At 46.1% G+C, this 23,984-nt stretch overlaps 1 protein-coding gene across 5 annotated transcripts in view; it reads right to left on the reverse strand.

The window, feature by feature from the left end:
* The window catches only part of KANK1 (KN motif and ankyrin repeat domains 1), a 122,269-nt gene that overhangs the window by 14,043 nt on the left and 84,242 nt on the right, over positions 1-23,984 (reverse strand). For 2 of the 5 annotated variants that reach the window (XM_049796634.1, XM_049796633.1), the window contains exons 4-6: positions 11,406-14,060; positions 1,239-1,457; positions 293-401 (exon numbers count right to left, since the gene is read on the reverse strand). In XM_049796634.1, coding sequence (XP_049652591.1) covers positions 293-401; positions 1,239-1,457; positions 11,406-14,060 — 2,983 coding nt within the window. Of the gene's footprint in view, positions 1-292; positions 402-1,238; positions 1,458-11,405; positions 14,061-15,014; positions 15,157-15,785; positions 15,810-23,558; positions 23,583-23,984 lie in introns of those variants that run through there. The other 3 variants (XM_049796635.1, XM_049796636.1, XM_049796632.1) reach the window with 3 other exon arrangements.

A 23,984-nucleotide genomic window follows, 5' to 3' on the forward strand; every position in this document is an offset into this window, starting at 1 on the left:
CGAGAAACGTTTCCATGGCTTTCGAGTTTGTTGCATTTTCCTGTGTTAAATTTGCCAGCAATCTAATCTGCAGGTACTTGAGACTGATGCCACGTGTGACTTGCAAGCACAAAAGGTTCACAGAGGATTAAGATAAGCTCAGCTGTTTCGTTTTTCCCTCCAACCCTTAAACTCAGCAGATGCACCTCACCCTGAAGGACAGGCCAAAGCTATGCATACGCTCCTGGGTTCCTCCTTTCCTTCCCACTCTGAAAGTGCCACGATGACAGATTTTTGGAGACAGGTCTCTTACCCGCCATTAATGCCGACAAACTGCAGGTTCTTCTTGGTGTTGCTCATATCCTTCTTCCCATCCCTTTTCTTCATGATAGATTTTAGTGTGTTTTCACTATTAGTACATACTGTTGAAAAGGGAGACAAAGCACACCTATCAGTACAAATCTATAGCTGGCTTTGACTGCAGCAGCTTTAGACAATTTTTCAAAACAAACAAACACAACAGCTTTCTGTTTAATTTACCAACTGGAGCTGGGCTTTCTCATCTTTTATACATACAGTCATGGTGTGGGATGCACATTGGAAATATAGAAGAACACTTCCAAAAACAAGTTTGGAAGCAGAAAACTTGTTTAGCCTAACTTTCCCATCTTCCAACATGCTGCTAATCTTCATGGTGCTTTAGAAATCATTAAGAAAAGACACGTGGTTGGGTTTTTTTCTTCGTTATTTGTGAAAGACTTCTAACATTGAAATGGGTTACTCTGCTCTGTTAAGAAGATCTTAATTCTTGGTGTCAGATGACAGCAGCTCATTGCCAGAACTAAGGCATTAGTACAGACAGCACATTTAACAATAACCTATTCAACAGGGTGGGGAGGTCCAGTCAAGGCTGGTCTTTTAGATTTTAGTATTCACTGAAACAACTTTTAAACCAACCTCTAAGCGTAAGACAGGTAAAACATTCATACAAACTTAAGTTTAAAAAAAAATAAAAATTATTTAACCCTTTCTCTCTCAGTAAATTTTTCTTATGAAGACACTAAAGAGCATTTCACTGATGCGCTACCATCTGCCACTTAAAAATTAACTACTATCTGCAGACACAGGGTCTCACACCATGACTTTCCCACATGTTTTCCCACTTTCGCAATTTGGAGAACCCTGAAAACCTGCTTTAACTGTATTTCATATTCAAACTCCATCAGCACGATGAAAGCTGAATGTGAGCCAGTTATTACCATAGAGGCCAGAGGCAAGCTGGTCATCTGTCAGGTTAATTGGAGTGAGAGTTTTGTCCTGAGAAGAAAAGGACTTCCTTCCCCGAACAGCTTCCACAAGGGGAGTCTTCCTCTCCTCCTGAGCAGGCACAATGTCCTGCTCCAATTTCAGCGTTCGCAAATTTGAAGTTAAGTGTGCGTTTGCAAGTTGGCCGTGAGGGATGTACTCCAAAGTAGCACCTGCCAGAGAAGACAGTAGGCATCACAGAGGAGTCAGATGAAGACGTTTCCATCAACACTGTGATCAACAGGGGAAAAAAAACAAACTGGAAAAAAAAAAAAAAGGTGCAACACTTGTGCTTTACAATACTCTTTTCTGAGGATCCAGTAGGAAAAGGGTGTGATCGCTTTCAGAAAATAGAAAAAAAATAGCTGTGAGTTTTTCTTTCCATGAAAACATACAATACAAGGAAAAACTACAAAGATATTGGCTTTAAAACAGATGAAAGGAATGGTCCTTCCTTTTCCTTCTTTTTCGGTTTGTGCAGTCACCGCAGCTCCTGCTACCCTGGCCCAGGGCAGACTTGCTGAGCTGCGCCTCGCTGACATGCCTGAGGAGTGCATTTATGGGCTCTGCAGGTTCCTTCTGCAAGAGCAGCGCCCTTTTTATCTTACTTTTTTTTTCAGAAATGGCATTTTCCATGAAAGCAGAACTTTTCAAGAAACTTTCCTTTTTGCCAGCATTCCACTAATTGTGAAAGTTATATAGTCTACCCAGTTAATGAGACAACTGCAATAAACTCCCACCCACCACATTTCTTTCTTTCTTTCTTTTTTTTTTTTTTGATAGGATCGTATTGAGCTAGTAGTTGTATTTAAATCAAATTCCAAGTCTTGGGGTTATACGTTATTTTTTGGCTGATTTGCTGGCATCCACTCATTTTTTCCCTTTGTGTGTTTAAAAGGCAGCACTAATTACGCACAGACTTTTACAGATTCCCCTGGAGTTCCTCCAGCTGTGCTGTTACAACTGCTCTACAAAGCTGTACAAAAGCTTTTGTTTGTGGAACACGCTGTTTTTTTTACACACACATATTTTTCCTTAAGTGATCTTGCTAGCACTTCTCGGAAAAAAAATATAATGTTTAACTTACTTTAAACACTATGACTTCTTCCTTTCAAAGCTTGCTTTAAACACTTGTGCCTCCATAGATCTTTCCTTGTTATTTATCACGAATTAAGCCACAGTCTCCTCATTCAGACTGATGAGTGGCACTGCACAGGATGCTAACATATTGTAGTAATGTAAATTCCAAATATTCACTTTTAGAAATACAGCCAACATCTTTACTGCTCTTGCTAGTCTGCCCTTCCCCCTTCTTGCTTCACCTCAGTACTTTTTTTTCCCCTTTAACAGGACATAATGAAGCTGATTTTTCCAAACACTGTCACTTCCCAGCAGTTCCTCTTCTTTGCTCCTCCTGTTCTCACCCAAGTCTCCGAGTTCCCAACCAAGTCTCACCCCACGTGCATTTCCAAGGCACCTTCTCCAGCCGTGAGACTGACTGCACACTTCCACCATTGCTTATAGCTTCTCCAAGCTACAGGGGGAAGCCGCCTGCCAGGAAAAGCACACGGCATGGTATCGACGGACATGTCACTATGGGTATAGCCAAAAAGCTTCTGCCCTCTCAGGGAAGTGGGGGGTGAAGGCAGCAGCCACCCCAGTGCCTGCCATGCAGGAGCAGCCCCTCCAGAGATGTGCCTGCACGCTCCGGACGGAACAGGCGCCCATGAAAATCAAGAAGGCAGTCCTGCCCTCGCTCCCCCACCTCGCCTTGCTCCACAGCGGTGACCGACTTCGGTCGGGTCTCTTCCCGACAGCGAGCGCCATCCCTCATCTGCCAGCTGAGGAGAAGAGGGCTGCCAAGGCGATGGAGCGCCAAGCCAAAAACAATGATTTTTGAACTCCCTTAGCCGAAAAACAAGGAAACCGCCTCCCTCCTCCGCTCGCTTGGAGTGGCGACAGCTACAATTAAAGAGCACTGAACAGAGTAACCACTTCCAACTGCAGCTGGGGGTGGCTGCCGCGGCTGGTTTTACCAGGTCACCCCTTCTGCTCCAGCCTGGCCACCGAGGACACGGAGAGGGAGCGGAGGAAACCTGCTCTGAAGCAGCAGATATGGAAGGGCTCCGAAGCTCCCCAGGTTTACTGTAAGCCGAGGTCTCTCCGTCCCCTGCCAGGCACCACAGTCCTTCTCCAAAGGCAGCTGTGACAACTGCCCCGTGTCCTGGGGACACGGCTGGGCTTACGCGTGCCAGAGCTGAGGGCAGGCGGCAGGGCTCTGGGAAGGCAGAGCGGGGGTCCTGCCTGACATGAACCGACGGCACCTTGGTGCACCCTGCCGTACCCCCTCAGCAACGTCCAGCCCCCCAAAGCCAGAGCCTGAACTTCCTCAGGGGTCCGTCTCCCTTCTGCCCTGGGACACGGCCGGGGAGGGAGCTGCAGCAGGGTCGGACGGAGAAAGGAGCAGACTCTTCCCCCCTGCCTCACAGCCTCTCTCCTGGCTACACTTGCCTCCCATGCAACTCGATCTCAGTAAGTTCCCCCTCCTGGTTCATCCCTCGGTGGCTGAGAAGCACCACAGAGAGTTTAGGATCTGGGGCATGCTGTCCATGCCCTCAAACGAAGGAGGAAGGGTGTCCTGCTCGGCCCCCAGCACCTGACAAAAGAGGATGACATGGAGGCTTCAGGACAAGCACACAACAAATAAGCGTGCATTAGATGAACCGGCCAGTACACTCACTCTCCCCACACAGCTGTTAGATACCTACACTTACTGCGTCTACGGTAGCCAAGGTTCAAGGAAAGACAGCTTTGGGGCCAGCACAGCATTAATGCCGCAGGCTGTCAATTAGCATTTAACATCAGCTCTCAGGCATTCCCCTTCACCAGACAGCCAATGTAAAGATGGCTGGAGAGCAGCAACGCAGTGCAAATCACTGGGAAAAACGGATGAAGGAAGCAGGTGTGCTACCCAAGACTACAGCCAATGATTTAGCAAATTAATCAGCCACTGCCCAAACCAGAAAGCTGAACGAGCCAAGCTCCCTCTTCCTCCGACACGGCTGCAGGGTCCCTGTCAGGGACGGAGGCCACAGGGACCGCATTTCAAGTGTGGAAATGGAACCCTGGCTGAACATCACCACCAAGTCTACACGGACCTTAAAATAGACTCTTCATCTCACTTCACGCAGATCTCAAGTATGCCTGCACACAGTCCTTCTCAGTCACACCGGGTCACGGTGCCCAACACTGACAGTAAATCAGCCAACAGGTTCAACACTTAGCCAGCCACTGCCTCCGGGCAGAGCCGCTCGGGTAGACTCGCCCCGATGGGTTTTGTTAGTTTACTGGTGTGGGCAAATAATGCAAACCTAGCCTAAGTTTCCAAGTCTTGATATAGCATAGCTAACCACAGCATGGAGCTGCCAGGAATTTCTAAATGTATTTTGCAATATAGTAGGGGATCTTGGAAAAGTTCACGAGTAATTTAGAAGCCAAAGATTAAAAAGACAAAACAAAAAACTTAACAGACTTCAACTGTTTGTAAATCCTTACGCAGAAAGCTATTCTCATCAATTTCAGAGGGAAACAAGTGACTGAAGCATCTTCAGTGGTTTAGTCCCAATGGTTTGACGGAATGAGGGCACCTGTTTCTAATTTTTAGAGAGAACCTCCTCTCCTAAATCACTTCTTTTGAAAATCTCACCAATTTAAACCAGGGTAACAGCAAAACTACTATGCATCAGCAGCAGATTACCCCTGCCATTTTTGGCACCTATAAAACCTGCTTATTGTTATTAAGATGCTATTTCCTTTCCCAACTGCAGAGCTCCCCTCCCACTTACAAGAGCATGAATAGTCATGTAGTAAGCTGGTTCGGGGAACTCACTGGGTGAGTTTTAAACAGTATTTTTTTTCCCCTGAATTTGTGCTGAACTTGTGATACCAGAAGTCTGGCCTTTACCTGCTTTTGAAGAATTCTGTTTAGTCTGATGGAAGCAAACCTAAGTAGTACTATAAAAACGATTTAGCTTGACAAGACTGGAAATCAAGAGAAGTGCAAACGAGGCCAGGGGAATTAAATACCATCAGGATGAGAACCCAGCTCTCTGGCTGGAACATCACAGGCTTCTAGCTAAAAAAAGGGCACAAGCTTGCTGCCTGTGTGGTAGCTGCACAGAGATTTTATTTTTAACCTGTTGATCAGCAGTACCAGCATTTATTTGCACAATGTGTTTATAACAGCCAATGATACAACTTATACACTCCCTATTAAAGACAGTGCATAAATGTTGTCTGGAGCATATACAGCAAGGAAATACTTCTTCACACTGCGTGATTTCTTCACAGTAGCAATAAGCTCCCTGTGAAATTACTGTAACTGAAGAACACAAAGTCTTCTCCAGTGGTTTTAAATCTTACTAAGTTGCTTTATACTTAAAGAGTTGGTTTTTTTCATATAAATAATTTTTAATCCACTCTCCATTTGGTCTATGCATCAGAACAACTGAAGAAAAAACCCTTCATTCTACTAAGGTAAATAAAAAAGCAGTGATGATCAAACATGTTAAACGTAACATGTTTAAACATTTACAATGATTGATATTAACCCATCCACCTGATAAATGTGTTACCTTCAGAAGACTAAGTGTAGTTTCATTTTAAAAGGTACTTCTGAGACATTCCAGGTTAAAAGTCAGTGAGCTTAAAATTTCAGGTCAAAAAAATTGCCACACATGAACTTTTTATATAATAAACCCACAGAAGCCAGATTCACTTGGGGCCCAGCAGTAGGTAAATGTTGCAACTACCATTGGCTCCAGGGAAAATGCTCCTTCTAACAGCATGGCTCCTTTAACAGGATTGCAGGAACGACCTAAATTTCATTTTCACTCTCACTTTAACCATCTTCTTTGTGTTGACAAGCTGCTTTCCAACTCCAAACTAGCTTGTGAAGCCAGCTTGTTGAAACTGGAAGTCGAAACCAATTCCTTGAATTGAACAAGACTGAACACAAAAAATTACACATCTGTGAAGCAGCTAATCATCTTATTTATGAAATGCTCTCTTTTCCAAGACAACTGCATGTGAAGCTCAGTGAAAGCCATCCTAATTGCCCTGATGAGTGGTGGACCAAAGCATCTCATGACACTGGGCACAGCAGGAAGGTCATCTCAGAACTTCTTCTTCTTTCTCATTTATGAGGAGTTAATCTTCTCAGCTGCTGCTTTGTTGTTGCTGAAATACAACAACACTTCCCTGGGAAAATGCGAATCTCCTGCCATTAAATATTCATAAAATGTGGCTGTTACCATGGGAGTTGAACTTTGAACAAATCTCAGTGCCTGACATCACATCCCTGTGCCACAGTGCAGGGAGGGAACTAGAGTTTTACCACAGTCACTCTAACAGTCAAGCTAGCTGGCAGGAGCTTGCCACTCTCTAAGCAGCAATATATTTGAAAGAAAAAAAATTATTTATATCATGGCAAATTATACACTTTATTAACTGAGGCAGAAATGAGGAGATAGAGCAGCCTTCAGATTAAAACACTCCATGTAGTGCTGCCACAGAATGAAAACAGTGAATACTCTAATGATAACAATGATAATAGTAGTAAGCTTGTGTTAACACATGACCAGGGAAGGTATGTCAAACTTCTTTAGAGAGGTTTATGGAATTTCACTTGAATAATGTCTTTATAGGACAATTACTGACCAGGTCTCTGCTTCTCTTCTGATATAATTGGATGGGTACTTAAAACAGGAAAAAACCCCACTGAACACCTCAGCTCCTAATGTAGAGGTCACTACCATTTTCGAACAACAGAGGCATTTAAGCTTTATATGTTGTCACAACTAGCAGGTCAATAGATACCACCTGCCATACGAAAAACGCAGAGGCGGCACTGTATTCTTTGAGATGCCTGCCAGACACATGTGAATCAACAGTAGTCATCTGGCACACAGATGGGACCATCTGCATGACCGTTCTGCATCATGCACTACCTTCCAGGGAGTATGAAAAATACTTCACGTATGTCATTCACCCTCTCCCTGGCAGAGAGATGGATGGATCACCTTTGTTACACAAACAAGCACATCTGTACAGAAACTTAAGACGGTGATTAAGGCACACATCTGTGGCAGAGCTGAAGCAGAGGGCTTCATTCACTTGCCTAGACATAGACAACCAGGGAGACTTGTAGCAGCCTGCAGCTTTGCAGAGTACACTGACATGCCTGCACCTCGAACAGCATCAGCTCCTGAACCTCAGGCAAGCCTCAAGTCTTCAGTTGCACCAGTGTGGTCCATGCTCCCAGGACAGGGGCTACTAAGCCATCAAGCTACACACTCTTTGAAGGAAAAGGCTAAAAACTTTGTCAAAAAGAAGAGCTGTAAAGAGAAAACAGCTTTTTCCAGTTCCTTGCTGGTTTTGCATTACAAATGATGACACAGAGAGACAGCCATGGCCACAATACCTCATTAGTCCTACCCACTGGCTTTGGACAACCAGGGGCTTCTCGCGCCACCATCATTCCTTCTGCCCTTCCATCGTCCCTCAGCCTGCCTCCCCAGCTCTGGGTGAAAGCTAGAGTTGAAAACTTTGAAAGATCCTTCCACCAGACGGCACATCACGTTTTCCTAACCCCCAAGACTTTCCTCCACCGCTTGCTTCCCCCTGCCTTTCACTCCCTCAAGTCTTAAATTAAGAGGTTGCCTCCTTCCTCGCCATGATTAATATAATGCTTCCACTGGGGTGCTCAGTCAGGATTGCTCAAAAAAGTGACTGTAAAACTGGTACTCCAAAGATCACTGAGGCAGAATAACCATGCATTTTCAGGTCAAATATGCTCAGGTAATTTTTCAGAGCTACAGCAGAGCAGTTGCTTTTAAACACCACTACCCTTGCGAATGTCTTGCCTGAGAAAGACATCCATCTACAAGACTCGTGAAACGTCTGTCTTATTAAAACCCCTACAAGCGGCATTAGGCCCCTGGCTGATATTTTGGAAAACACGCCACAGGCGCACTCAAATCTAACTTACTGAAACTTCTCAGAAATTCTGTGACAATAAACAGAGAACCTGAACACGCTGCCTGGTCTAAGAATAAGGATCAGTTGGCGTCTAGGTTTGTCACCCACATCCATATGATCCAGCTGGACACAGACAGGGTCCCAGTGCTGGCTAACAGGACTTCAGGCAGTGGAAATCGGCTTGTCTGGCCAGCGGGTCCGATTTCCCTGACGTCACTAGGGCTTCTGAGAGATAGCGCATATGTACCCAGGAGTTGCTTAGTTACGGAAGTGAAGGTGTTTATTTTGCAGCAAGCAATATATTAATTGCTAATGGACGCGGTTCAGAGATCATCGCAGAGGTCCGCTTGGCTTGCGCCTAAGGATGCCAGCTGCAGAGCCAGCCCACGTCCCGCTGGGCAGGCTCCAGCAATCACGCCTGTGGCTCCAGCGCCCGACACACGCTGCGCCAGGGGCTGCGAGACGGCAGACCCCCCCCCAGCACAGCCTCGTCTCCCCGGCACTAGCAGGGAGAACTACCCGTAAAGCTGAGAATTTGACTGATGTGCTGCCACCTCAGGTATCAGAAGCAGTACGGACCACTAACCCTTTAACACGGCAAACTGGCACCCAAGTCACACACCTCAAAACCAGCGCAGGTGCTTTTGCCCTAAAAGGACCTAGCCTCTACCGAGGCGCTTCCTAAGGATGCTCTTTGAATAAAATACTAAAGATGACACTACTACTGCTAATCTGAAGCCAGACACTTCTGCATCTATTTTCAGCTTGTTTTTCTAAGAAATTGAGGCTTGCGAGGTCATGCTTCTTTCAATAACTTAAACCCGATCGCTCATTCTAACCAAACCAGACCAAAGACTCAGTGGTCTGAAAGATTTTTGTATTTATACAAGCTTTAGAGATGCCAGGCCTCATGAAAGGGGTGCTGGTTGAGTTCACACATGACACCTGAAAAGCTACACGAGAGACCTAAATGTCAGGAAAAACTTACTAAGAGCTCACAAGCTATCATGAGATACTGATGCATGGAAAAAAAAAAAAAAAAAGCTTTATTAGTTCCAGGGTTTACAGAATTATTTAAGTTAGTGCTTCATTCAGCAAAAAATCCTTCTACAGAAAAAAGTAACTAACACATGACCTGTAAAACCACAGGAACAGGCAGCAGGACCAGCAGATTAATGTAGTAAAGACAATATTTTCAAAATTAATAGAAAGAAAAGGGGAAACATTTCAGGCTTATGGCCTCCTTCCCACTCCAATTCTCCATGGGTCTAAACTGTTATAGCCCAGAGCTTGATTTATGCACGCAGTCTTGGCACGTAGTTCTCACCAAAGACTAAAAATAAAGTGATTTTACACTCAGCATCCACAGCTAAAGATAATGGCATTACAAGTTAAAGTAAAATTATTCCAGAATAATTTTATCAAGAATGTGAAATCTGAATCCGAGTAAGAACATCTTTAGTAAAATATGATCCATTGCTCCACCTGTGTCTAAATACTTTCAAGTCTCTAGACTACACATTTGATACTGTGTAGTAAAAGCAGGGAAAGGAATTGAGGATTTACAGCTAGTAAAAATTCTGATTCACTGTTTTTAAGGACACTTCTGGTGTCTGCTAGATACTCTTATTATTATTAAAGTAGCATAACTTGGAAGAAGCCCAAAATATAAAGTGCATACCAGAAAGATAGTAATATTGCATATATAGTATCATATTGCATGTATGCAGACAGGATATCATACATTTTCTTTACCGCTACATAAATGTTGCTTATTGCTTTACTACTGGAAGCTAAAATTTTTACTTCAGCTCATTTAATGGATGGTTCCATTTAGCACATGAACATTGAAAAGAATTGGATTTACCAAGCTGCCTTTTAACCAAAATAGGTACATTTTAAGACAGTAAATAAGGGGCAAGAGCTTTATATAGCAGTGCATTAGCCAATAATGCTATGCTGACATTAAATGGTATTTACTCAGGATTTTTCTTCCAATTCAGCACCCACTTTACAGATGAATTTGCACAAGTTTTTCCCGTTTCCTTAACCTCTCGTTTCAGTCACTGTATGGCAGGACCAAGAAGACGGTATCAAACAGTCACTGCTAGGCGTTACATATCGGTTTCCAGTAAGCCAATGTTTATAAATTTAATAGTAATGTGGTTGGATTCACCAATAAGGTATTAGAAAAAAATGTCTAAGTTTTAAAATAGACTACCAGACATCAAAAAATAATAACAAAAAAGTAAGCAACTTTACCCCAGGGAATAAAGAAATCCCTCAAATTAATTGTATAGATTTTAAAGTTAATAAATAAAATGCAATGAGTATTTAAATCTCAATTCTTGCCTTTCCTGAGTGTCACCAAAACCTCCATCAGTAATTACAGCTTATGCCTTTCAAACATGAGGTTGTAATTAGGGATTAGGACAAACAGTTACTGGAACAGAGAAGATGCAAGATGTGGTTTCTGTGAAGCGTTCTGGAGCTGCCTACTAAAAAGCAATCAGCCCTGCCGATTCCCCTGGGGGAAAGCACCCCACAGCTCTGTGGCTGAGAGGCACAGGGAACGCAGGCAATGGAAGAAACACTACAGAACCCAGGGAAACGTCGGTGGAAACAAGTCAGTTTGATACACACGCTGAATGTGACTTTCACCTCTGTCAAATCTGACACCGTAGTTTTTTAAAACTGCATGCCAAGTTTAAAGGAAGGACAAAATTCCAAACACACAGGCATTAACCTCGAATACTATTAAAGTTATAAAACAGTGCCAACACCTTGTACGGCAGTCAACCCCTGCATACTTTTAGATACCTCTCTTGCATGGTCAGAGCCATCGTCGTCAGGCCCTTCAGAGTCTGCTGGACTGGGAGAGAGAAAACCACCCCTGGTTCTTCAGTTAGAAGCGGTGGGCTGGAGAGAACACCCAATGGGCACGTCTAGCAACAACATTATGTTCTGCGTTTCATCGGGGAGGATTACACACTTGCTTCCAGACTAAGCAAGAGCCTAGCCGGTGACTGACCTGTGGCTCTGGCAAGGAGCGGACCGAACGTGCACCTGGATGCTGGGCTTACCTGACGTGGTGCTTCTCTCCATGCACTGCTTCTGAAGGTCCAGGCTCCGCAGCTCCTCTGTGCTGGCATATTTCATGACGGAGTTGATGGAGGTGAGGGTGCTGATGAGCTGTGAATTGAGAGATCCAATCTGGGAGTGGGGCTCCCCGAAGGCTTCTGCCAATTCACTGTAATTTTCAGCAAGCAGCATCTGCTGTTCCTGCAGCAGCTTCTGCACACGCTCAATGTAGTGATCCAAGCCCGTCCTCAGCTCAGGTGGAGGCAGAGGGCTTTCCAACAGACCGCTCACCGGCTCGCACACAGACTCTCCACCAACACCAATGCTCCTGGTACCAGCCGGCACAACTGGCAATGGAGGGGGTCCACAGGCAATGCTCCTCATTTTAAGACCAACCAGGTAGTTCTCATGAACATTTATCTGCCCAACACCGCAGTCTTTGGTTTTTACTGCAGAGGGCTTTTCAAAGCCAGGGTGGCTGGAGAGCAAGGTGCCCACTCCAACCGAACGCATTTTAGCAGATGCATGTATGTCCTTCACCCGGCCATCTCCCACTGCCACGCTCCGCGTCTCCACACTCTCCGTGTTGGTCTGTTTATCGCAGCTGCTCAGAGCGGTGTTTGTCCCGCAGTCCGCCAGGGAGGCCATCTCTGTGCCGGTGCACTGGCTCACCATCTCCAAAGCGGTGCTGGTTTGCCGGCTAGCCGTAGAGGGCACGGCCATCACTGTCGCCTCTGCCCTGGGCACAGCCTCTGTGGCCGTTTCACGCGACACACGCTCTTTAGGGGTGCAAACCATCACATCCACCGAGCAATCCCCGCAGCCCACAGACCTCACCGCTCCGCCCGCCCGCGCCGTCTGGCGGGGGCTCGGCACGCCTGCTGGCTCCTCTGTGTTGATGCCCGTCTCACAGACGCTTGTCTCTGCGCCCACCGCCCTATTGCGCAGCTCAACGGACCTCCCTGTGCCCTGGTCTCGCACCTCTGCCCTCTCCCTCACCAGCCACCGGCTCATCAACAGCTCGGGGCCCGCGGCCACGCTCCGCACGGCGGGTCTGCAGGAGGTGCCGATGCTGCTTGTCTGCAGGTGGTTTCCCACTGACGAATCGGCGATGTCCACGTGGTCTCCCACCATTTGGTCTCTCGTTTGTACGACGGCCTCCACCATCCTGCTGATGACACGGGGCTGAGCCATCACAGCTTTATCCAGTTTTTTCCTAGACCCAGCTGCCTGCAGCTCCTGCTTTAATTTGGTCATTTCCCTGTCATGGGTCGTTTCCTTTAACTGAACCTCTAGTCTGTAAATCTTCTCCTTAAGGGCTTCAATGGTCTGCTGCTGAAGCTCTATCTCTTTCTCGACCTCTGTAGACAAGCCAAGCATGGCTTCCGTCACCCCGACCCCAGACTCTCTCATTTCTTTCTCTGTCCCCACAGCTACTTCTTTGTGTTGCCTCACTGATCTGTTGTATATAACCACATCGTTCATGTTCTCATCAGCACCTACAGCAACAGATCGGGCTTCTTTTGTCAGGCTTTCTCTGTTCACCCGAAGGTTTGCTGGACTTTCATAGTTGCTATCCTGGATTTTTTTCTCCAGGGCTTGCATCTCAGCAGTCAGCTGCCTGAACTCCTCTATCCTCTGAGAGCTCTGCTCCACGCTCTCCACCTCTTCCTCACAATCTATGTACAGTTCTCCACCTCTTCTCACCTGAGACATGTGTTCCCACTGCTCTGCATTTCCCGCACTGTAGGATCGCTTTCTGAAACCGTATGTGTCATTTTGAGTCGCTTTCCTCTGGTTTTTGAGTTCGGCCATCATGTGCCTCTTCTCTTCCTGCAAGACTGAAATTTTGACCTGCAGCACAGGAATGGTCTTGACCTGCTCCTCAAGCTCCTTGAGACGCTTGAGGGCAACTGCCATTTGCTCCCTGATGTGCTGCAGATGCACTGGGCTCACGTTGGTGACCGGCGTGGATATACCTGAGCTCATGGGGCTGTGACGGATGGAGCTGCCCAAGGAGGAGCTGAAGCAGGCGCCGTAGTCCCCGTTCCCCTGATACCCGTTCTGCAGCTGCTGAGACATGTGACCGTACCCGCTGGATCCCACAAAAGAGGGGAGGGAGCTCGTGGAGCCCATGCCTCCAAAGCTGGAAAGCCGGGGCCTCCGGACATCTCCAGGCGTGACCTGCATCATCCTCTCCTGCTCGAGTCGCCTCCGCGTTTCCATGAGGGTTTTTGTTACATGGAGGTTGTGCCGAGGAGGCTGGGGGGAGGGAGGAGGAAGCTGCTTACTCTCAGGGACGGTTAAGTAAGAAGGAGATGCTTCAAAGGTAACTGAGGGTCTCACAGCAATGGATGAGGTCACTTGACTCCTCGCTGCCAAACAAGACTGCTTGTTCTCATCACTGTTCGACGAAGAGAGAGACTCCGTGGAGGTCCAGCCACCGCACTGGCCACCAGAGTTCTTGGTACCCGCCGAGGCTGGTACGGCTTTCCTCTTCTTTCGGATGTTTAGTTTCTTAATGGTATTGCCCTTTTGTATATCATCCACGTACTTCAGAAAATCCAGGTCCAGCTGGTAGCCGTACGGTGTTTCCACAAAATAGGGGTCTTTCCGTTCTTTTTCATCTTCTCCATTTATAGTAACTTCTTCTTTTCCTGGAAAAGAAGAAACAAAATCAGCATTGGAAAAGAAACCGTGCCTCGGTAAACTACGCGCTGAAACACAAGCGCAGAAAGACGGGTGCTCACAGCACACTGGAGGCAGAAACTGCTGCAGCAGCTCAGCGAGCAGACCAGCTTTCCGCTGACTGACCCTTAACACTAAATCCCGATTAACTTTTAAAAAGTTAATCAGTAGGTTTTCAAACGCTGAGAAGTGCATACCCACATAAATGTGTACACATGCATACACACAGATAGCGTCTGTTAACAAAGGGGCACAGAAGTGGCACAGCTAGTAGCTCAAAGCTGTCCTTCCCCGAATCCCTCCAGTCTTCCCACGTCACACCAGGCTTTCACACACACGCTATGCTGTCACGTAAAGACCACACGGTTACAACATACCGCACGAATCATCTGGAGACCAACTTCTCTAGAGGGTGCCTTTGAGCAGGCGAGGGGAACTCCGACCCCACTCCTTATGCAACCGATGCCATTAGACTTTACACAGATCTGCTCCCGTTTTATGGCTTCGGGAACTGCTGCCACAAGAGCAGCAATATCAGCTTGCTCTCACCTCAGCTCACATCGCTTCCGTCAGCGCCTCCACCTCTTTCATTTTAAACTGCACAAATACCCCAGCACCCAGACGGGCAGCGCGACCCCCTTCTAGCAGGGTCCCAAATCCCACTGCTGAGGGAGACTGTCGCCTCGCACTTGAGGAAAGCCTGTGTGCCCTCCAGACACAGGACTCGCCTGTCCCCAAAGCAATCTAAATAAAACTTCACCAGATCCGCTGGGCTTCCTTGGGCTGAGTATTTATACGCAGCGCTGCTATACAACCTGCTCCTCCCGTCCCACTTCGGGGGGGGTGGGGGGGAGAAGAAAAGGGAAAAACAACTGTTGCGCGTTACGAGCTGGAGGAATAATAAAAGCCAGCTTTCTGGTTACCTGAATTAGCCACATGCCTCTGCCCCCACACTGCAAATTTTCCAGCCACGTATGGCTGCCGCAGCTTCATGTGTCACACGCCGAAGCCCTGCCTCCCTCCCGGCTTTCTCCTTCTTCACCCCATAAGGCAGGAAGAGCCGCCCGCACCCGCGAACACCGGCCCCGCCGCCCAGCTCCGCAGCGCCCGCCCTCCGCCCGCGACGGGACGGGCCCGGCGCCGGGGCCGGGGCCGGGGCCGGGGCCCTGCCCGCTCCCCCAGCCCGCCGGCCGACCCCCGCCGCCGGGCCCGCCCCGCCCGCCGAGCGCAGCAGGCGGCTACTGTGGCTGGAAGCGAATTTTTGCTCGCTCCGCTTCGTTTTTAAAAAGGCGAGGTTTGGAAGCCGCGTCCTCTTAAAGGAATATAAGCCGGCGCGGGGGGCGGTGGGGGGAACAAAAACAAAAACAAAAACAAAAAAAAAAAAAAAAGAGAAACTCTCGACTTACTGCAACTACAGGAAGTGATTTAATGTCGTACTGAAAAGGTTTGGGAGAAGGGGGGGGGGGGGGGGGAGCTCCTGTTTTTCCAGTTTCCTTGGCATGCTTAAAAAACCCCTTTGTCTACACACAGTGTAACTGCTTTCATGGCGATCCTTTACGCTTTTGGCTACCACAGGGCACCCCGAGCGGTAGATGCTGCTCAGGGAAAACCTGCCTTCCCCGGCACGGGAAAGGAGGAGGACAGAGACGGAGGCGCGGGCAGGCACGTGTGAGAGGCACAGAAGCGGGGCTGACCGGAGCGCGTGGGTATCTCGGTCCTGCAGCGTGGACAGACTGGTCGGCAGACACGAACAAACCCCCCGACCACATGTTTGTGCTGAAAGACCAGAGTCTCAGCGTGCTGTGGTATTTACTTATAGATGCACCCAAAATAGCCATCTAAATACCAGAGCGGAAGCAAAAATACATGCACACACGCACAATTTAAGCACATAAGCACACACAGCTCCTTCCAGCAGGACTGCCTCAATGTCAGGCTGGGAAAAAGTCTCCGGGACTCCCACTGACCGGGAGAGAATGAGACAGAGCATACTCTCCAAATTACTCCTCTTCCTCCCCAATTTCAGTGCTCCGTTCCCAGATTCTCACCCTGGCTCTGTTTCCCACAGACAGACAGCTCTGCTTTCCACACCCCATAGCTCCTCACCCTAGGATGGTTACCCTTCCTTCCCGCCCACACCCTGGGTTTGTCCCCACTCTCACACTGGCCGTCACCCTTGGTAGCCTTCTGGTCTCTTTCTGTCTTCTTCCCACACTTCGGAGTTGTCACCCATTTTCTCTACTTACATCCACTTGCTTGCCCCGCCAATTCTAACCCAAAATCTGGTTAAACTCTCGCCCCTCATCCCGGGCTTGGTTCTAGTCACTTCACCCAGCCCATGTAAATTCAAGCTCTGCCCATTTTACCTGTTCTCCCATTTTTCCCAGTTCCTTTCCTCTGCTTGTCTTGGTCCTTGTCTTCCTACCCAGCAACATCTCCGATTCTCCCATCGCTACACCACTGAAGTCAGGCAGCTCCTCTAAGCTGTCCTTGGGCACAATGTCTAAGTGTTGGATGGAGAGGGAGGAACAGACTCTTTGGAAGTCCCAGGACTTAAGAATTAATGCATCTTTGGAAAAATATTCATAAAACCTCTAAAAAGACATGCAAATCTCATATTAAGTCATGAGAGCCAAACTGGAATCTCAGATGCATTTTTTCTTCTTCATGCAATGGTATTAAGATCGCTCAAGAGAAACCTATAAAAAATAAATAATAATAAAAAAATAATCACACTGACACTGAATCTTTCACTAAACTGCTCCACAACACCTACAGGCAGCTCAGTGTCTTCACAGTGAAATCCCTTTGGTCCTCAGCCTAAGCTGGCAGCACTACCAGGCCACAGTTCATATCTGCTGCTCCACAAGCATGAGACTGTGTGTGGAGCTGACTGCCTATTTCTTCTCCTTAAAATAACACAGTGAGCAGTCCAACAATACAATCCCAGTATTATGAGTTTTATCTCTGGAGATGTTTCTTGATATGTTAAAACAAATGACAATCAGGCATGCATCTATCAGTAACAACACAACACTGATGCAGCGTGCAGGAGCTGCACCAAGCCTTTGTGCATTTTGCTGCCTCAGAGAAAGGGCCAACGTGGGTCTGCCTGTTAAGCACGGAACAAAGCAAAATGGATAGCTGTTTTCAAGCAATAAAAATGAAAAAAAAAAAAAAAAAAGAAGGAAATGAATAAACACCTGGTAAGAGTGTAGCCCTTCTTCCTTTCAGCCCCTTAGGTCCTGGATGAACCATGGATGCCTGTAGTTCTAGCTTTGGTGGGTGAGTAGGACGTGCTCCACAAGCAGGTACCTCAGATTAACCTCAGAGGAAGCTGTATCTATTTGCTCTTCAGCCAGATAGATAAGTCTTCATGCTCAAGAGACCTCAAGTGAGCAAAAGATTCCTACCCCATTCACTCCAAGACACACAGAAGTAGTGCAGCAAATACCAGGCAGTACGAACGCTCTTGTTAGGTGTGTTGTCTCATCCTTGGCCGGCTGATCATAGGCACAGCTAAAATTAGAAGAACTATTCCCCAGTCTATATAGTAGCTCAGGCAAATATTAATCACATCACTGTGTTACACTGAAACACAGATGCAGATGCACAAACACATACACTTTTGTCTGCGAAAATGCTGCAGACACTCCTATTTTCCTCTGGAATGTTTTTAAATGCAATGAGACACAAACACATCATGCTTTTAGGCCAGTACCTGTGAAGTAAAACATTCTGTGAAGCACAGAGGCCTCATTGTGGTACTGTTGTTATTAATGCATTTCTCCAGAAGTATGCAAAGACTTCATTTCCCTCTCCCTGCTGCAGAACAACCACGGGCAGGACCCAAGCAGCATTTAAAAAATGCACTCTTCAATTCTCGCCTCCTGCACTGCTGGGACTGGCTCTGTCCAAACATTCCAGTCTTGCCAACTTCTATTAAATTATATCCTATCCAATGCACTACACAAGAACATCAGTATATTAAAATATTGAGTCAGCCCTACCCAAGTCCACACTAATCATGTCTGCTCCCAGACCAGGAGAACTGGAAAAAAATAGAACATTTAGTTGACGTGCTTCAAGACTTCTGAGGGAGAGAAAAGCAGTGAAAATGTGGGCAGACATACAGTTTTGGTTCTGCAAGGTTGGAAAACTTTACCGTAGAGCTGCCTTGGAGGGTCCAGGAAGAGCAAAGAGAGGCAACTGAAGATGTACTTCTGAAGCTAAATGTCCAAGGTGCCTTGAAAAATACAGACATCACCTCTAAAGCCTTTTCTTACCATCTGGTTATGATATCTGCTCTGAGGCATTTTTATCTTGGATCTGACTGCTATTAAAGAAGTCTTTTCCATTGAAATAATGTTATGAATAACAGAGTCTCCTTCCAGAATTATGGCATAAGACAGTTCATAAAGAATGCTGCAGAGGAAAAATACAGAGGCAACAGCTGGCATAAACAGAGTCAAATCAGTATTTTTATATGCTCAACTTCAGTTTGAAAGGTTACCTGAGGCAGGAAAAGAGGGGATAAAAAAACCAGTTCTGACTTTTTGATTCTTTACTGCAACAGAGAAGAAACTGTTGCTTTTTCCCTTCTCCTCGCACCCTCGATACTACTTTTGTTCTTTTCTCTATCTGTTCTTTGGCATATATAAATGAGTGTCAGCCTCACCTTCTGAAAAGAACCAGAACACACGAGGCTGAGCTCGTGTTTAAAAAAAAAAAAGCAGAATGGAATAATTAACAGTTTTTCTTTCATTCTTCTTTTCAGGTCTTGAGATTTGAATGCAAGTTAAAAAAAACCCAACAAAACCACTTGGAAAATAGACCTTAGCCTTGCAGCACACTCATTTAATCAGCCTGCTTTTGGCTAGCAATATACAGAAGATGCCATGAAATTACTAGATCTCCAACAATTCAGCCTAGCTCTCCAATATTTTCAAAGGTGCGGGGAAAAAAGCCCAAAACCCAAACAACCTGTCAGATTTTTTATTTTATTCCAAGAACTGAGAGGGGAACACTTACAGAAAGTTGTTTCTGTACTTTGCCAGACACAGCAGGAGCACTGAGTGTTTTATTTTTCCCTTTGCAGTTAAAGCACGCAGCAGTAGCATGAAGCACACCGCAGGTGTGGAGCGCAGACTGCGTCATTTGGCTGCTCTTCTCCCAAAAGGAGGAGAGCCACTGCAGCACAGCACAGTCAGGCCACGCAGCTGCCCATGATGATGCTCCGGTGCTGGCCTCAGCCACCCCCGCTGCAGTGCCAGGCTGGAGTGCCGCGATGACCCAGCTCAGCTTAGCTTGTACAAGCCATGGCACGATTGCCCAGCACGCTACACTGTAGTGTAGACGTGGCTGATGATTACACCTTCGTCTCTTTTTCTGCTACGGAAAAACAACTAATAAATACCACCTTGTAAGAATGGTAATCTGTTTTGCTATTACTCAGCTACAGCTATGCCTGGAGCAAACGGGATTTAACTCCTGATGCACCTGAGGCTGTCAGGTATGGGGTACTATAGTCCAAACCAAAACGCCCCAGCCAGAGCGGGATGACAGACGCCGCTACCAACCCCGCAGTTACAGATGCAGAGGATTCTCCTGTTACAGAGGAATTACCTTTACTTCACATTTTGCTGAAGAAATAAATCTCCGGTGTAAAATGTTTGCTACAAATTTAATCTCAAAGAAAAATAAGGAGCAGAAAAATGGTAAAATATTTTTATAAGGTTTTCAGATTACTTTTTAAAATTTATGTGTCAACAGCCCAACTGGGGAGCTGACTTTTAAATCTGACATCTAAACACTCAGTGCCCTGGGTTGGGGGTTGTAATCAAAAAATGGGGGATAGCGGCTTCCCTAATAATAATAACAGGGAAGGGCTGAAGCTACAACACTGTGTAATAAACAGGTTTTTATTTCCAGATGTAGAAGCTCCAGCTCAGGTATTTGTAGTGGTAAGCCTCACAGAAGTAAATTAAGGACACCACCTTAAGTCAGTGAACACAAGCAGCAGCAATGTTGAAGAAAGATGGTTCATGAAGACTGCTGCTGCGTTTTGGTTGCACTGTGAACGCAAGCACTAGGACACTGGGCTACAATGCCACATTTACCACACAACATTGGTAAAAGAAGGCATTTTAAGAATGGATCTGCTGTCTTAATCCCATGCTCTTTCTAGAAGAAGTAGGACCATTACAACAACAGAAGAAAAACTCGAAACAATCACAGCCACAATGCAAATGCCAGTAAGAGCATCAAAAGTCTTTCCATTGACTTTATCAACCCACAGTGAAAACAGTCTCTCAAACAGTCATGTTCCTCTGAACCTGAAAAATCTTAGTTGCTCAGCCTTATAGCAAAAACAGTGAGCCAACTCCCACCTTGGTACTGGTGATCAGAGGGATGCATTAGTCTGGATGTGGGTCAATTGCTAAACCACAGAACCATTTTTTAACCTTGTAGAAGAGACTCTGGCTTTTCTTATTCTTGTCCCTTTGCTACATGTTTGCTAACTATGTGCTGATTATCGTTCATAGCTACGAAAACCAGAGCACTTTGTTATCACATAGAAAGGGCTCAGAATGCTCACCAGCCTGCTACCCAAAGGCATATATATTTATATATAAAAGCCTTTTTGGTGTTAGGAGGGGGTCCTTCAAGGTCACATTACCTTTTTTTACATCATTAAAGGTTTTTTCACATGGTAAAAAAGAGTTACCGACAGAGTTTATATCTGAACTTCATATAACCACAACTGATAATTATTTCTGTGAGCTGAAAGTAAAAACCACCTTTCAAAAAACACACCTCCTAACGCTCTCTAGTCTTTCTAATGTCTAAAACTTTTACTTCCAGAATCTCTGAACTGCAAGCTTGCTGCTCAAACAGAAGTTCCTTTAAAACATAAAATACAGACTATAAGAAAGTTGTGCAAATTAATTAACCCAGAATAAAGGATTAATCTTGCTTACAAGAAATCTATTGGGGGGGGGACGGGGGGATAAAAAAGTACAACCAAATGTGCTGAGAGTGACTGTAATATGTCCCCTGATGAAAATTCACAAAATCTTCTTTATAATCTTGACAACTCCCTAATTTGAGGCCAATAATAAATCGCCTTTTCAACTGCTCTCACTTTGTGGGAACAGCACTAGATCCGGCAGTTCTGTGGTGGGACATCTTGTATGCGCACCACCTCAAGGCCGCTAACCACGGAAACTCAAAGCTACGAGGCTAGTCTGTTTTGCCTCCACCCCAGGTTCTGACTCACAGGTCCCCCACAGGAAATCAAACTGCGGCTGGCAGGAAGCAGGGCATGGGTGGGAAGCCATGTAGTCACTAGCTTATTCTGCTAACTACCCCACCAGCAGCAAGGAAGAGCAGAGCAGAAACCATGGCGGGGGCTGTTGTCAGCAGTACTGCTACCTGTGGGTAGAAGCTACTCTAAAAACAGTGGCCGCTTGGGCAAACTGCTGTCACAAGTCAGCCTGTGGGTCCACTGTGGCTCTGAGCGTGACCAGCAGGTCCACCATCAAGCAAGTCAAAAGCAAGCGGCAGCCTTAGTTGCATTGCACCAATGCATTTCCCAAATCATCTTCCACCGATGCGACTTTAGCCAATGTGCTGTGTCAAGAAATGCAACTGAGGAAGGAAGAGCTTGCCTTACATTGAGAGCAAACCACTGAACCGCTGGCGGGGGCTGAGTTAGCTCAGCCACAGAAAACGCTCTCCTCTGAAAGATGCTTATTTCCTCACAGTAAAGTTAGTCTCCTGCTCTCTCAGGTATCACTGGGAAGAGCATCGAGGTGTCAACAGTCATCCCTGACTTCGGGGCTTGAAATGGGGGGCATCTCAGTCCTGTTTACTTACGTTTGAAAACCAGATGCCAACAAGGTAAGTCCGAAACAGTATGCATTTATTCTTTCCAAGCGCCATGTGCATTTTTTTCACCTTGCAGTATTCGTCTACTTGAGAACTGCCCTTCATCATTCCCTGAAGCATTTATTTCATTCACTTTCTACTATGTGCACACTTACTGGCTCCAGGCACGTTTGTGACAAATGAAGAGCATTCAGTTCAAAGGTACTTTCCAAATCTAGACTAACTCAGGCCTGGCAAAATAATGTAAGTTACGGGAAACAGTAGATACCCATCGCAAGCTCCTCGCAGACTGGGAGAAAGCCATATGATGTGATCTACCGAACACAGTAGGAGAGCAGCTCAGTTTCAGACCACCATCGCCCTCCTTTCCGAAAATACATCCCACTAGATCTGGGCTATTTCAGCCAGCAATGCTGACGAATGCAAGGCTGAGTCCTAGTGCTGGTAAGGCACCTTGCTGTCCTCTGCTGCACAGGAGAAACCCCAAAGCTCCCCCACTTCCCTTGCCAACCCTTGAAAATGTGGAATACCTGTCCCATTATTCCAATAGTACATCACCCTGTTGCTTTACACCACTTCATTGTCACAAGAAAAACGACAAGGGAAAAAATAATTACAAAGAACAAGACTTGTGTCCACATGGTAGGATGGGCTTCACAAAACCCAGAGAGAGGACCGGCAAAGCAGAAGAGGAGCAAACCCCCAAATATTTCTCTTCCTTCCTCACTCATCCACATCATCTCCCCACTCCCCAGGGGGGCCAAAGGAGTCATGGATGCAAGCCAGGTGTTCCCCTGAAAATGTCATTTAACACAACTGTTCATCAGTGTTACCTGCTGAAGCCCAAGCAAAGAAGGCTGTGTTTGCTTTCTAGCCAAGAACAACTGAATCACAAACCCCAAATATTTAGATTTATAATGTCATTACACTTCTGTGCCTGTAAATCTCCGAAGAGGTGAGAAGTGGAGAACAGATACATAGGGCTATTGTAACAGGAGTAACCATCAGGAAAGAACCTGGACTCCTGGGGTATAAACCTGCCATGGAATATTAAAACTGATTTACAGTTTCAGTTTGGTCTTACAGCTGTGCACAGAGTGGAAAAAATGGAAGAATTGTCTTCTGCAAGAATGGTTCCACAAATATTTGTATTTATGAGTCCTGGAAGGACATTATTTTGTCACATGCTTACCTCCATAAGGAATACGGTTTATGCTGCATAATCAGTATGATATTTCAAATACCGGGAATTGTTCCCTCCTACCTTTTTTTATATTAATCTAGTACTGATTCCTTCTGTGAGATAAGACGTGTGTTGCCTTCCAAACTTCAAAAGCATCAGTGATTTGCATTTTCCAAAAACACCGAAAGCTTTTTATCTGTACTTAAGATTTAGTTCAGACCCATGAACTGATTTTCTCCAAAAAGTCAAAAAAAGTGTTCAGCAGAGAAAATATGGAAAAGGTCATTATTAGAATTAATTCTTTATGCACATTCTAAATAGCTAAAAACAGTGGCTTATAATTGAAAGTCTACAAACAATTTTCAAAATTAGCCATTTTAAGGGTAACAGTTACCTTTCTGCTGTTGAAATGATGACTTACAGTAAATAGTTGCAGCACTCCCTTCACTTGAGCGTTCACAACACCAATCTCCCTGCAGAAAACCTGCATTTGTTGAAGGAAACAAACTACTCTGTATGTAACAACAAAAACAAAGAGGCTACCAGAGGTGCATGAAAACGCAAGTGCGAACTCCCTTCAGACAGCAGCGCTTGCTAGACAACCCAGCTAACTGGGCACTATTAAAAAAACCAATAAAAAATTCCCAACTTAGTACCCTATAACATCGTTGAGGGCTACGCCGGGGTGCCCCCCATCCCTTTTCTCAGCTGGCCCGCAGCGCTAGCAGAGCCAGCCGCTCGCATCTCCCCTCTCCCCCCAGCCTGTTCGAGGGTCTCACTCACCGATCCACCCAGGAGCAAACCCTCGGATGTTGCGGAG

This window comes from Accipiter gentilis, chromosome Z, assembly GCF_929443795.1.
Source record: "Accipiter gentilis chromosome Z, bAccGen1.1, whole genome shotgun sequence".
In the NCBI taxonomy this organism is placed as follows: Eukaryota; Metazoa; Chordata; class Aves; order Accipitriformes; family Accipitridae; genus Astur; species Astur gentilis.